This window comes from Bombyx mandarina, chromosome 20 (genome assembly GCF_030267445.1).
Source record: "Bombyx mandarina strain Sakado chromosome 20, ASM3026744v2".
Classification (NCBI taxonomy): domain Eukaryota; kingdom Metazoa; phylum Arthropoda; class Insecta; order Lepidoptera; family Bombycidae; genus Bombyx; species Bombyx mandarina.
The window spans coordinates 6,131,676-6,144,216 of NC_143226.1; the positions used below are offsets into that span (position 1 = coordinate 6,131,676).

At 39.6% G+C, this 12,541-nt stretch overlaps 1 protein-coding gene across 1 annotated transcript; it reads right to left on the reverse strand.

Annotated features, from left to right (window-relative positions):
- Window positions 1-396: 396 nt before the first annotated feature.
- On the reverse strand, window positions 397-10,293 carry LOC114242873 (myrosinase 1-like). Its single transcript, XM_089735634.1, has 10 exons — window positions 9,053-10,293; window positions 8,254-8,401; window positions 7,422-7,588; window positions 6,430-6,678; window positions 5,456-5,544; window positions 4,492-4,639; window positions 2,958-3,118; window positions 2,229-2,381; window positions 1,463-1,554; window positions 397-943 (listed from the first exon to the last, which is right to left on the reverse strand). The coding sequence occupies exons 1-10, from the start codon at window positions 9,141-9,143 to the stop codon at window positions 793-795; spliced, it is 1,449 nt and encodes a 482-aa protein (XP_089591760.1). The 5' UTR covers window positions 9,144-10,293; the 3' UTR covers window positions 397-792.
- Window positions 10,294-12,541: the final 2,248 nt, after the last annotated feature.

Sequence of the window (12,541 nt, forward strand, 5' to 3'; positions counted from 1 at the left end):
GCGAGTCCTTACAATATCTTTGAATTTTTTCGATGGGGTTCCTAGCTACGCATGTGCTTATAAACGTAACAGCCTTATTATCGTTCCACCGAACAACAGGTAGGCAGTTATTATCGCATGTCGATTCTGAAAATGCACCTCTCTCCTTCTTCTTCATTTCCTTTTCCTTACCTGCATCAATTTCTTGCAAATAAGTATAAATAAATATGTAAATTTAATAATTCGGTAAAATATTAGTAATCATCCCAATACATGTTAAGCCCGCAATAACTTTGGGAATGTTCGTTGTGGCGGACAAATCAATCAAACACTAAATATTTATGAAATTGATTTTGTTCGCTGTGGCGGACAAACATTGTTTTTAGTAAAAAAAGTCACCAAAACCATACAAAATTACAAGATCTTTAAGTGATTTAATAAATTACAATATTACAAAGTTATTTCAGTAAACAAACGTGCACATTTATTAGTAAAACCTTTATAAAAAATTACAAATACTTTGAGTAAAACCGATGGCTTGTGCTTCGTCGACATTTTGTCTCAAAATCACAGATACAAGATTACCAAATAAGAATTTTATTTTTTTAACATAATAGAAATATATTTTAAAGTTATTGTTAGATATTTAAGCCGTATAGAAGTTTTCATAGACCCACCAGATTTTATTTATTTAATTGTTCGTTTTAGCGGACTGAGCCAAATTAAGGGTTAATTTTATAATAATAAAATTTAGTTTTTTTTATTTCAACAACAATATTTTATGCGACATCGGCAATGGGTTTTTTGTATTCGTTATTCGTTCGTATCTTCCATCTGTGACTTCCACTTGTTAGAATCGATCGATCTGCTCTTGATGACGTATGAGTAGTACTGGGCTGAGAGTCTTGGAGTGCGCTTCCGGTCCACGTCAGAGAAGTCGACGTCGTAAAGACCAAACTTTGCTCTGTAAACATTTCACAGATATTTACAACGTGAATTTCCACCTTGACACACAGCGTTAAAGTCGCAATTGTCCTGTGCAAAGGCTTTCGTACCTTAGAAGCTGGACAGCAAAATTTTTCTGCGGCAGATACAGGCAAACTGGTAGTACTTACCAGTGCGAGTTTAAAACATGTCCTACTTTTTTTTTTTATTGCTTAAATGGGTGGACGAGCCCACAGCCCACCTGGTGTTCAGTGGTTACTGGAGCCCATAGACATCTACAACGTAAATGCGCCACCCACCTTGAGATATAAGTTCTAAGGTCTCAGTATAGTTACAACGGCTGCCCCACCCTTCAAACCGAAACGCATTACTGCTTCACGGCAGAAATAGGCAGGGCGGTGGTACCTACCCGCGCGGACTCTCAAGAGGTCCTACCACCAGTAATTAACCAAATTTATGATTTATTTCTGGATTCATTTTCGTTACACGATGCTCTCTCTTCTAATACAACAAACAGGATATTCAAAATGCTACTTACGTGTACCCGTTTTGCCATTCGAAGTTATCCATCAGTGACCAGTAAGTGTAACCGTGTATTCTGGCTCCGTCTTCGTAAATGCAAAGTAGAATCTAAAGAATAGCAAGTTAAAAGTGAATTTTGCATGAAGTTCTCAAGCGTGGCTCGAGGATGACGATAACTGATAGAAAATTTAGCGTAGCATTACCTATTTAATGGAGGGTAAAAGTAATGACCACCATGTCAGTATATTAAAAAGTGTCAAATGAAAGGGAGCCAATTACCGCGGTAACCCCTTACCTCATCCGGGTTCTGACCTCAGAGGGAATAGGACGCTTGGGCGAAGAGTGCTGGGGAGTCGTTTAGTGGGAAGAGCCCTGAAAACATCCTTGGGCCCGCGGTCTCGCAGTCGTTTACCAGTCCCACATACCCGACGCGCCCCATAGGCGCGAATACCTCGTAGGAGATTCGGCCCCGGCCAGAAAAAAAGAAAAGTAGTAGTGGTACCTACCCGCGCGGACTCAAAAGAGGTCCTACCACCAGTAATTACGCAAATTATAATTTTGCGCGTTTTATTTTTATTACACGATGTTATTCCTTCACCGTGGAAGTCAATCGTGAACATTTGTTGAGTACGTATTTCATTAGAAATATTGGTACCCACCTGAGGGATTCGAACACCGGTGCATCGCTATACACGACTGCACCGGACGTCTTATCTTTTATAGGCCACGACGACTTCGAAAACACCTTTATAAATATATAAATATAAATAAATATAAAATACCTTCTCCAAATGCTTCTCAATGTAAGTGATTCTGTTGAAATCGTTCAGGTCATCTGTGTAACTGGTGTAACCGTTTTCTGTGATGAAAATATCTTGGACTCCGTAATTTTTCGTGAACCAAGCTATGAACGCCCTCAGGTCTTTAGGGTATGACTGCAACAAAGAAATTTAAAGACTGAGAAGTGTCTTTTTGTTTAACTACACTGATTTAATTTGTGGCTATTTTTACTGGTAGTAGGACCCCTTGTGAGTCCGCGTGGGTGGGTACCACCACCCTGCCTATTTCTGCCGTAAAGCAATAATGCGTTTCGGTTTGAAGGGTGGGGCAGCCGTTGTAACTATACTTGAGACCTTATAACTTATATATCAAGGTGGGTGGCGCATTTACTTTTGTAGATGTCTATGGGCTCCAGTAACCACTTAACACCAGGTGGGCTGTGAGTTCGTCCACCCATCTAAGCAATAAATAAATAAAAAAATAAATTTAATTTGCGGCTGTTTTAGTTCGAGGGAATACTTACATACATCTACTAATAATCAGAATTTACGGGGAGAGTTAAGTCTTCTAGATTGGTGAAGGCTCTGAAAGACTGTTTTGGTTCAGATCCATACACACACAGAATTGTCATCCGCGTTGGAGCTTCGTGGTGGTATGTGCGGACCAATAAATGTCTCGATTTTCCACTAGAACTTAGAAGGCGTAGAGAGGAATACCGAGGAATAACTTACGCTGTAATATTCAGGATATGCCGCAGTGCTGTTAGGGTAAGGTTCGAAAATCGCGTTCAACTCTGGCAGATCACCAAGGGATTCCTGCCTTTTCTCGCCAGCTTTAGCTTTTCTCACCGTGCAGCTGGTGTAGTAGTTCAGTCCAAGGAAATCGTTAGTACCTGAGGAGTTGCGTCATGATCAAAAGCTTGTCGAAATCATCTGGCATCTAAGCTGACGTGGATTGTTTTCATATCACTAATCTTTTTTATGGAAACTTCACAGCATATAAAAAAAATGGTGCGCTTGCAATTTGATGTACATGAAAGAAGTGAAACTTCTTTTGAGGTGTGTAGTACTGTGGTTTTCTTCGTTTTTCATCCTTATTAAAAATTTAATGTAAGATAGTTAATATGTTACTGCCATCTACAGGAGCAATGAGAAACTAATAACAAAACATCTAGTGTCCGACGCCCGTAAACAGAATGTGTATAAGAGAAAGGACGAAGCTCGCTTTCTCCCTCTTCACGGACGCATAGTTCGCGAGACGCTCTGTCTATTTTCTCACTTTCGCTCTTCCTAAATTGTATCTTTTCTCTCTAGTCGTAACGAATCTGTCTCGAGTTAAATTTTACTCTCAACGCGCCTAAAGAAGTTTAACTTCAAAAATATATATGATATATACAAAAATTATGTATGTTTGATTATTATTTATTTAAATTATTTATTCTTTTGTATGTGTTAAATAGCATTAGGTTGTTCATATATAATAAAATATATTCTTTGATCGTCTGGAAGAGATCGCTCTTACCGATTAGACCGCCAATTATATGTACTTTTTTGTATGGAGCGTTTTGCATTTATCGTTTTTTTTTGGGACAAAATATGTTGATGACGATAATGATGATCATCTCTGGCACTACTGATTCTTTGAGCCACAGTGACCTCTCGACGTAGGTTCGTCTGCCTTCTAAGGCAGTAAAAATGTTTTTTTACTTCCTAACCCGCCGTTCAAAATACTCCGTATCGGAAATAATCAATACTAGTGGTCCCTTGGCAGTCGAAATTCGACTATAATTAATTGAAATTATAAGTTTGAACATTATTATGGTTATATTGTCAAAGACTTACTTTTATAATCACAGATTTCGCCAATACTACACTATAGACAAATAGTATTAAAGATAAACAATATTAACCTATTTTCAATTTGACCACAGACTTTAAGCATTAACTAAAGTTTGACAATAAACCAAAAAGGGTATATATACATATGTGTGTGTGTCAAATACATGGCAGTGTGTGTAATGTTTTCTTTATTGATTTAATGTATCTTTTATGCATTATTTTTAAAAAATATTAGTATTGTGCACTCCTTCTCTATATTCTCTACAAGTGTGGGAAATTTCATGCTCCTCCGTCCGCGCAATTTTCGTAAAAAGGGGTACAAACTTTTTGCATACTCTACCACTTTTGTATTCAATTGACAACCACATTAACAGGGAAGCAAGCAAAGCTGGTTTCCCCTAAAAATATCTGTAAATTAGGAACTCACCTCTGATGAATTCAACTTCGTGTTTGGTTAACGGAGGTAATCTAGAGCGCGGGAACCCTTCGACTGAGCTGATATTCTTCATGAGTTCTACAACGATTGCAGGCCACCCTCCAGACTTGGAATGTATTGGATGCATAAAACGACCAAACTGTAAAGAGAACGAATTTATGGGTCTTATCCATATGCGATATCGTGTCCTACTAGATCGGGATAGGTTTGGGTACTCGTATGGAATGATACAACTGTGCCATATTCGAATCTTGCACCAAATGATACAGTTACGTATTCAGTACAGATTATTCGGGAGAAAAATCTGTCACAACGGAATAGATTCATTCGCGAAACAGCTTTTCTTGACTCGTTAGGATTCCTCCAGAGACGCTCGGGTAGCTGTTAACAAATCCCCTCCTTCCTGGCTGAGCCTTTGCTCACCCACCTGTCCTGGTGAACCTGGAAAGCCCTCCGGGCCACTAATGACCCTTTTGAAGTCGTCGTGGCCTAATGGATGAGACGTCCGGTACATTCGTGCTGAGCGATGCACCGATGTTCGAATCCCGCAGGGGGGTACCAATTTTTCTAATGAAATACGTACTCAACAAATGTTCACGATTGACTTCCACGGTGAAGGAATAACATCGTGTATTAAAAATGAAACCCACAAAATTATAATTTGCGTAATTACTGGTGGTACGACCTCTTGTGAGTCCGCGCGGGTGGGTACCAGCACCCTGCTTGTTTCTGCCGTGAAGCAGTAATGCGTTTCGGTTTAAAGGGTCGTTGTAACTATACTTGAGACCTTAGAACTTATATCTCAAGGTGGGTGGCGCATTTACGTTGTAGACGTCTATGGGCTCCAGTAACCACTTAACACCAGTCGGGCTGTGAGCTCGTCCACCCATCTAAGCAATAAAAAAAAAACTTGACCGGATTCCACTAGCACGCAATAAATAAATATTTTACGTACATGATATTGCCGGAATAGTTCTTCAAGCTCCGCATCGTTTTGAGTTTTTGCACTGAAATAAGATGCGGCGTGGGCGATACCGACTTTCCCTGCAAGAAGACGTTAATCTTAATGGCTATGTCAATATATACATACTAACTGTACCCGTCCGCTTCGCTGGGCATTTAAAAATAACATTATCTCACCCCCACAAAGATTCTCATCATTAACGCTCCCGCAACTGGTGTCGGGAGTCCAAAACTCATATAAGTAATTAACCTATCCATTATGTACATGTATTTTCTACATGGATACCAAGTTTCAAGTCAATCGGATGCATGGTTCAGTAGTTATAACGGAACATCCGAAAAAACCACTGTAGATTTATATTTCTTCTTCTTCTCAGTCGTGTCACTCTTGACAGAGTGGTCGTGATCGTCATGTAGTGTTTATATATTAGTATAGATTATACCGTTAATGTTTTAGACTCTCGAAAACACTTCGACATCATTCTGTAATGTTCTAACCAGCGCAAGGTGACCAGGTCTGTGTGCTTAGTGCGAGTTATTAACATTTTCGATAGCGTAAATTTGAGTTAACATTTACGCTATCCAGAACGTTATAAAACTCGCACTAATCAATTCTAGTCTACTATTCTTCTACTATTCTCAATAATAGGCTATGATCTCCGCTAGGATTCCTGATCTAGTTTTCTGGTCTTTCTTTAGATCTAGTCTTTCTTCAAACGCATCAACGATAAAAATCGGTATTCTATGTCACTGACATCTCTTGGTTGTTGAGCAACGCTGACTACAAGTGGCTTAAGATGGTATGAATGAACCCTACTCCGATAGCGGCATTGCTATAGTGAAAACGAGATGATGAGATCATCGTAAACAAATAAAACATCCCTCTAATTATCTTTCTGTGAATCTCTTCTTATAATGCACGAGCCAATCAATAGGATGCAAAGATTCGGTTAAACAAAGAAATACCTTGATACAGCGGCTTATAGTTCTTTTTATAATTATGGTAAGCTTTGGCATGAGCCATGAGTACAGTCTTCGAGCACAAATATGGAGCCAGGAATGGCTCGACGACTCCTAGAACGTGTCCACTGCTATCACAAATAATTGAAGGCTCATTGATCGTGATCCAAAGCTTCACTCTATCTCCGTACAGAGAGAATGCTACATCCGCGTAATCGGCAAACCATTGTGCCATTTCAGGATTGGCCCAGCCTCCTGCAACAAAATTAGAAGGTAATGGAATGTTTGTTAATTAGATTAATGCTATTGCGACTAATGGACTAACTCACGAAGAAACATAAAATAGCCCATTAGGAGCAAACGTTTCGCGACGAGATGGCCGGTCCATAGAACGCCTCGTTGTACAGGGAAGCGTTGATGGTACAAGACCGTGCGGGAGGCCACCAATGCGGTGGACTACCAAATTAAAACTGCAGTGGGAGGTCCCCTAAATGAGTGCAGTAGAATGGCCTCGAGCAGGGAGAGATGGCGCGACATCGTGAGACGCATCAAGTCTGCCCCTTCCAACACTAGATGACAATCGCGACCACTCTGTCAAGAGTGACACAATTGAGGAGAAGGAGCAAACATCAAGATATTTTAGATATTTAAGTTTAATATAGATTCAAAGTGATTCCCCTCAATTTCACGATAATTAGTTGTAGTATTATAGAACTACATTAAAACTCCCGGTGCGAAGTCGTTATGATAAATACTGTCGCCGCTAAAGGATGACAGGATATCTACAGTCAAAACTATATCAAAGCCGGACTTGTGTCGTGATCTTGTTCTTAATATCCAGTCAACGGTTGCGCCATCCCCGTCAAACCGAAACGCATTACTGCTTCACGGTACAAATAGGTAGAGTCGTGATGTGAACTAATGTGGGATCAACAAACGCCCTACTACCAAATAAGTTTTTGAAGAATTTACTGGGTAATAATTAAAATATGCATTACCCAAATCTTGAAGCATCTTCGGCATTTCTAAATGGTATAAAGTGACCATAGGTTCAATCCCTCTGTCTAGCAGTCCGTTGATCAAATTGTCGTAGTATTGCCGTCCGTCTGAACTGATTCGGGTGCGGTATCCCTCAGGCAACAGTCTTGACCAGGATATAGAAAACCTTCAAAAATTCCATGATTATTTGATAGATAATAATGTAAACACCTATTCAAACAGCGCTTTACTGTGACTATCGCAGAAAGTGGGTGTATGGGTTAGTTCGCTTCGCAAACTCTTCGTTATAATAAAAGAGTTCAAAGAGAACGATGACCGGTGTTTGAGGGGCCTAAAATTACCGAGGGTGGATCCGGGGGACCATAAAATACATGTTTCGGGCCCCTTCGCCGGTGTCCGATAAGTAATTAACAGCGGCCACGATAAAAGTGTAATCGTGTCGCGCCGCGTTGTCGAAGTAGCATTCTGACGCTACCTAAAGGTACAAGCTATCTTAAAGACGCTACCTTAATTTAATAAAATGTTTAAGTGCTAGCATGTAATAAAAACACACCACAAGTACGGCTAATTTCTGAAGAGATAGGAGAACAAAAAAATCAGTACTACGGAATGCCGTGTGTATTAAAGAAGTGGCCGTGGAAACTAGTGTCTGAAGAAGACCCGGTTCGCATACCTTCTGATGAACAGAAGATCTGAAAGCTAAGATAGCTCAAGTTGATATCGAAACAGAAAGAAAATTCGCGAGCCATCCGTCTTCAACTTAGTGCAAAATACTCCAAACCTTGCAATGGATTAAAGTTATAGTAATTGAGATTGAGTGATTTCCTTTACCTGTAAAAATCAAGTCCCAACTGCTCGGCCATCTCAATGTCCTTCTCGTGCTGGTTGTAAGAGTCACAAGCAACATCTCCGTTGGAGTGATCTTTGATCTTATGGGGCTGTGTATGCGTGAAATCATCCCAAGTACTTATTGCTTTGTCTAAAAAATAAATCGTTTTAATAATAACCCATATGTTACCTATTCATCTTATACATTTTTAAATTTTTTTGGTAAAGATCGCTCGATTTTTTTAAGTTGAGTGGTGATAGAATTATTCGTCGGGAAATGGTGCTCTCTGAGTGCTCTCCAATTATCTACTACCGACCGTCATTAACTGGTGATAGAGCAAATTGTGAGCATGCACATATTATGAGTACCACAATGGGCCTTATCGGTGCTGCGAAGCAATCCCAAATTGCGATCTGAATGGTGGGATAGTAGCCCAACCCTACACCTCAATATCCATTCACTGCTACATATGCTCTATGCCCCATTACAGAAATAAAACCTGCGATTATTTATGACGATCACACAGAGATTTAGTATCGCGAAATTGAAGTATCGCGATTCACTACGCATGAAACCCGTGGTAAGAACCCGTCCAAAAAATTCACTTATAAATTTAATAACATCGTTGGGACTTGAAAACCTGGTGCTGCGTAAGCTAAATGTCAGGTAGCACGAAATTTTCAAAGGATTCGAATAAGATAACCATAAAGATTTTTTTTTTGTCTAAGACCCAAGTCAACAGCTTACGAATCATTCGGAAAAGCGAGAATATAATCATTAGTTTTTAAAACTCAAACTCACCACTAACATTCCAGGACCCTTCGATCTGGTACGACGACGTGGCCGCGCCGAACTTGAACCATCCCGGGAAATGCAATTCCTTATTCGCCATGAGCGGATGAAGGAGTGAACTGAAACTAATGACAAATCGTAACTATTAGGACTATCTCATACCTTTTTAGTGCATTAGACGAGTCACTAGCAACCCGGTGTTAAACTGCTAACTGGTGATAAAAACCCATTAAAGGTCGTAAAACGTTTTATAGGTTCGTCACGCACCTCGGGACAGGCTGTGGAATTCTCATCTCAATTGTATTGAATAGCTGCTGTCCCATCCTTCGAAAGACATCGTAGAAATAGGCAGAACCGTGCTAAATATCTGACTGGATCTACAATACACTGTACCATCTTATACAAATCATCCTTATACGACCGCGATGGGGCAACGCAAAGCCGCCGGAATAACCGACACACCTAATCTCTTAACCCAGATAAAAATATCAGCCCCTAATTACTTACTAAGAACGAAGAAATATAAACCGCTTATAAGAAAGTCCGCTCGTTCGAATTTAGGTGCTTACTCTCCCTTAAACAGAATCCTTTGGGACTACAATTTAAAGTCCACGGCAGCGCGGTCTCCGTCAATGTTCCTCCGGAGTTGTCCGATTGCGCTGAACTAATTTTAAGTGAAATATATGTTTTTTCTAATTGTCTCACAACTTACAGGAAAAATTTATCGCGGATCATTTCCCAACTAAATGTAAATTAATGTTAAGCAATCAATCAAATGTAATCAAATCTTAGTTATATTTTTTTTTGTTGTTGTTGATGCACTGTCGATTGCACCTATAACTGAGATGACATCTGCCATGAACTTTTGTCAATTTGTCAATGTTTTGTATTGATGATCGCTTTGTTGGTGCAACTTAATAAATAAATAAATAATCCTCTTATCATGGCTGCCGCTAATTACATATCAGACACAGGCGACGAAGCAACAGAAAGCCGCCATCGCCCAAAACATGTCTTGTCGGATCCCCTGCATCCACTCTCGGTGCTTTTAGATTCTTCAAGCACCGGTAACTATCCTCGTCGAACTCGTCGACTACAACATAGATATCGACGAGCGAACTAACTCATAGAGACACAGCCCACTGAGTTTCTCGCCAAGCACTGACCAAGTACACCCAAATCCATAGATAAGAAACGAGAAAACAAAATAAGAAAGAACTCACCATAGAACATAAGATACCAACATTTCTCTGATAGAATGTATTATTGTTGTTGATAAACCTCTGTTATATTACTTTCTCCCGTCGTAGGTTAGTGTCAATTTTGGTATTTTCACGTTTTGACTTATTTCTTTTTGCCTCATAACGTAGAGCAGCCTTTCCCAAAGTGCGCGATAACGCCCCCTTGTGGGCGCTGCGGGCTTAAAGTGGAGCGGTAGGAGACCCAGAAAAAAAATTGGGGGGTCCTTTGGACAGTGCAATCGCCGAATTCCGGGTTCAACAAGATATGCGTCAACAGTTGAGTCGCCGAATTCCGGGTGTGAATAGTCCGGAGTTTGGACTCATAACAGATATTCTACTATTATGTTTTATTCTTTCTAACACATTTAAAAACTGTACCTAATGAATGGGCCTTCTCTCTCGCACACAAACTTCATGTTAGATGTAGAGAAAATCAGTTTTTTGGATCTGGATCTCGGTTTTTTCGGACAGTGTATTCACCGAATTCCGGTTACAGCAGTTGGCGTCAAAGTCGTCATTTTGAATGTCACTGTGCAATTTATTATTTCATCTAGAAGGACTCCTAGACACCGACTGAGGTCTCGCTATAGTGGTTTGTAAGTAGGTGAAAAAAGGGGGGCGCTATATAAATAATTTATTCTCAAAGTGGGCAGTAGACAAAATAAGTTTGACAGCCCCTGGCGTAGAGGGTTGCGGGTGCGTTGATGAAATCAAGCGGCGTATGACTATTTCGAGGTCAGCCATGGACGGGTTAAGGCAAATATAGGGGAATCGAAATATCATCAGTAAAATTAGACTTGTAAGAGCGCTGGTTTCCGCGCTTTTGGCGAAATGATGACCACGACCACTCTGCCAAGAGTGCAAACGACTGAGAAGAATAGAGGGCTGCTTGAAGGAAGGTTCGAATACGGAAGGCTGTTTTTGTGTTAGTTTGTTGTAGTAGTGTGGTCACGGCCACCCTTCTGTATATTACTTTTTAGAGCCCATAAACTGACTTGGGCTGTTAATGTCATACGAAATTGTCCGGTCACTGTCCTCGTCGAACCCGTCGCTTGCCACGAAGGGCTCGACGAGCGAATTAACCCATAGACACAGCCAACTGAGTTTCTCGCCGGATCTTCTCAGTGGGTCGCGTTTCCGATGGTAGATTCTGCGAAGCACCGCTCTTGCCAGGGCCAGTGTTAGCAACACTCCGGTTTGAGCCCCGTGAACTCACCTACATGTTAGGGCGAATCTGAAATAGCCTGTCAAGGCTATCAGCATAGGTAGGAGAAAAAATACGAAATATTTGCTGATTTTTTTTCGCTTTGTGCAAAGGGCAAATTTCCTATTAAGTGTTTAAGGTTGCAAACCACCATTATTGACAATAATTAAACATGGTTCATAGTTTAATTTAATCTACATTACCATTTCTTTGTTGTTATTTCAACGGTAGGCAGTGGCTTGGCTCTGCCCTGGCATTGTGAAGTCTATGGGCGACGGTAACCACTCACCATCAGGCGGGCCGTATACGTCTACCTACACGGGCAATAAAAAAAGTTGTCAGTTACATGAAACTTATTCTACCTTATGTAATTTATTTATTTATTTATTTATTTAAGGATTACCGACAGGGTTTACAGTAAGACATAAAATAACATTGACATGTATAGAGCAATTGATAACTGCAACTCTAATTAGAGGCAATCACAGCATGCATTACATTAATATATCAATAGAGATTTAACAATACTATTAATAATAATAATAAATTAAATACCAAAGAAAGACAACAAGGACAGTAATTAATACCCGAGTACTCAGACCAAGGCTGAGGCTGAGGTTCAACAACAACTTTTTATAATTTTGTTCCTGAATATTGGAAGGGAATCGCCAAATATGTCAAGGTTTTCAGCTTTTCTGAATAGATTATTATAAAGGTTAGTTAGACGAGGAGCACGCGAGTGCTTGCCTAGATTGGTTCTGCTAAAGCGGGCGCTGAAAAGAGATTGATATTTAGTAGACAATAGGAAAATTTCAGAAGATATTTAATGTTTAATTCATTATTTAAAAATAGAAACTGTCAAAATATCCAAATATTAATAAGCATAAATATTATTAACATTAATAATACTTTGATTACCATAATAATATATTATTTGATATATTGTAATTGTTTATGCAAATTATGTTGTTGACCATCTTTTATCAGACTGGATGATGATAATGTTTGTTTATTGTTAATATTAATTAAAAATTATTAATGTAAAATAGTTTA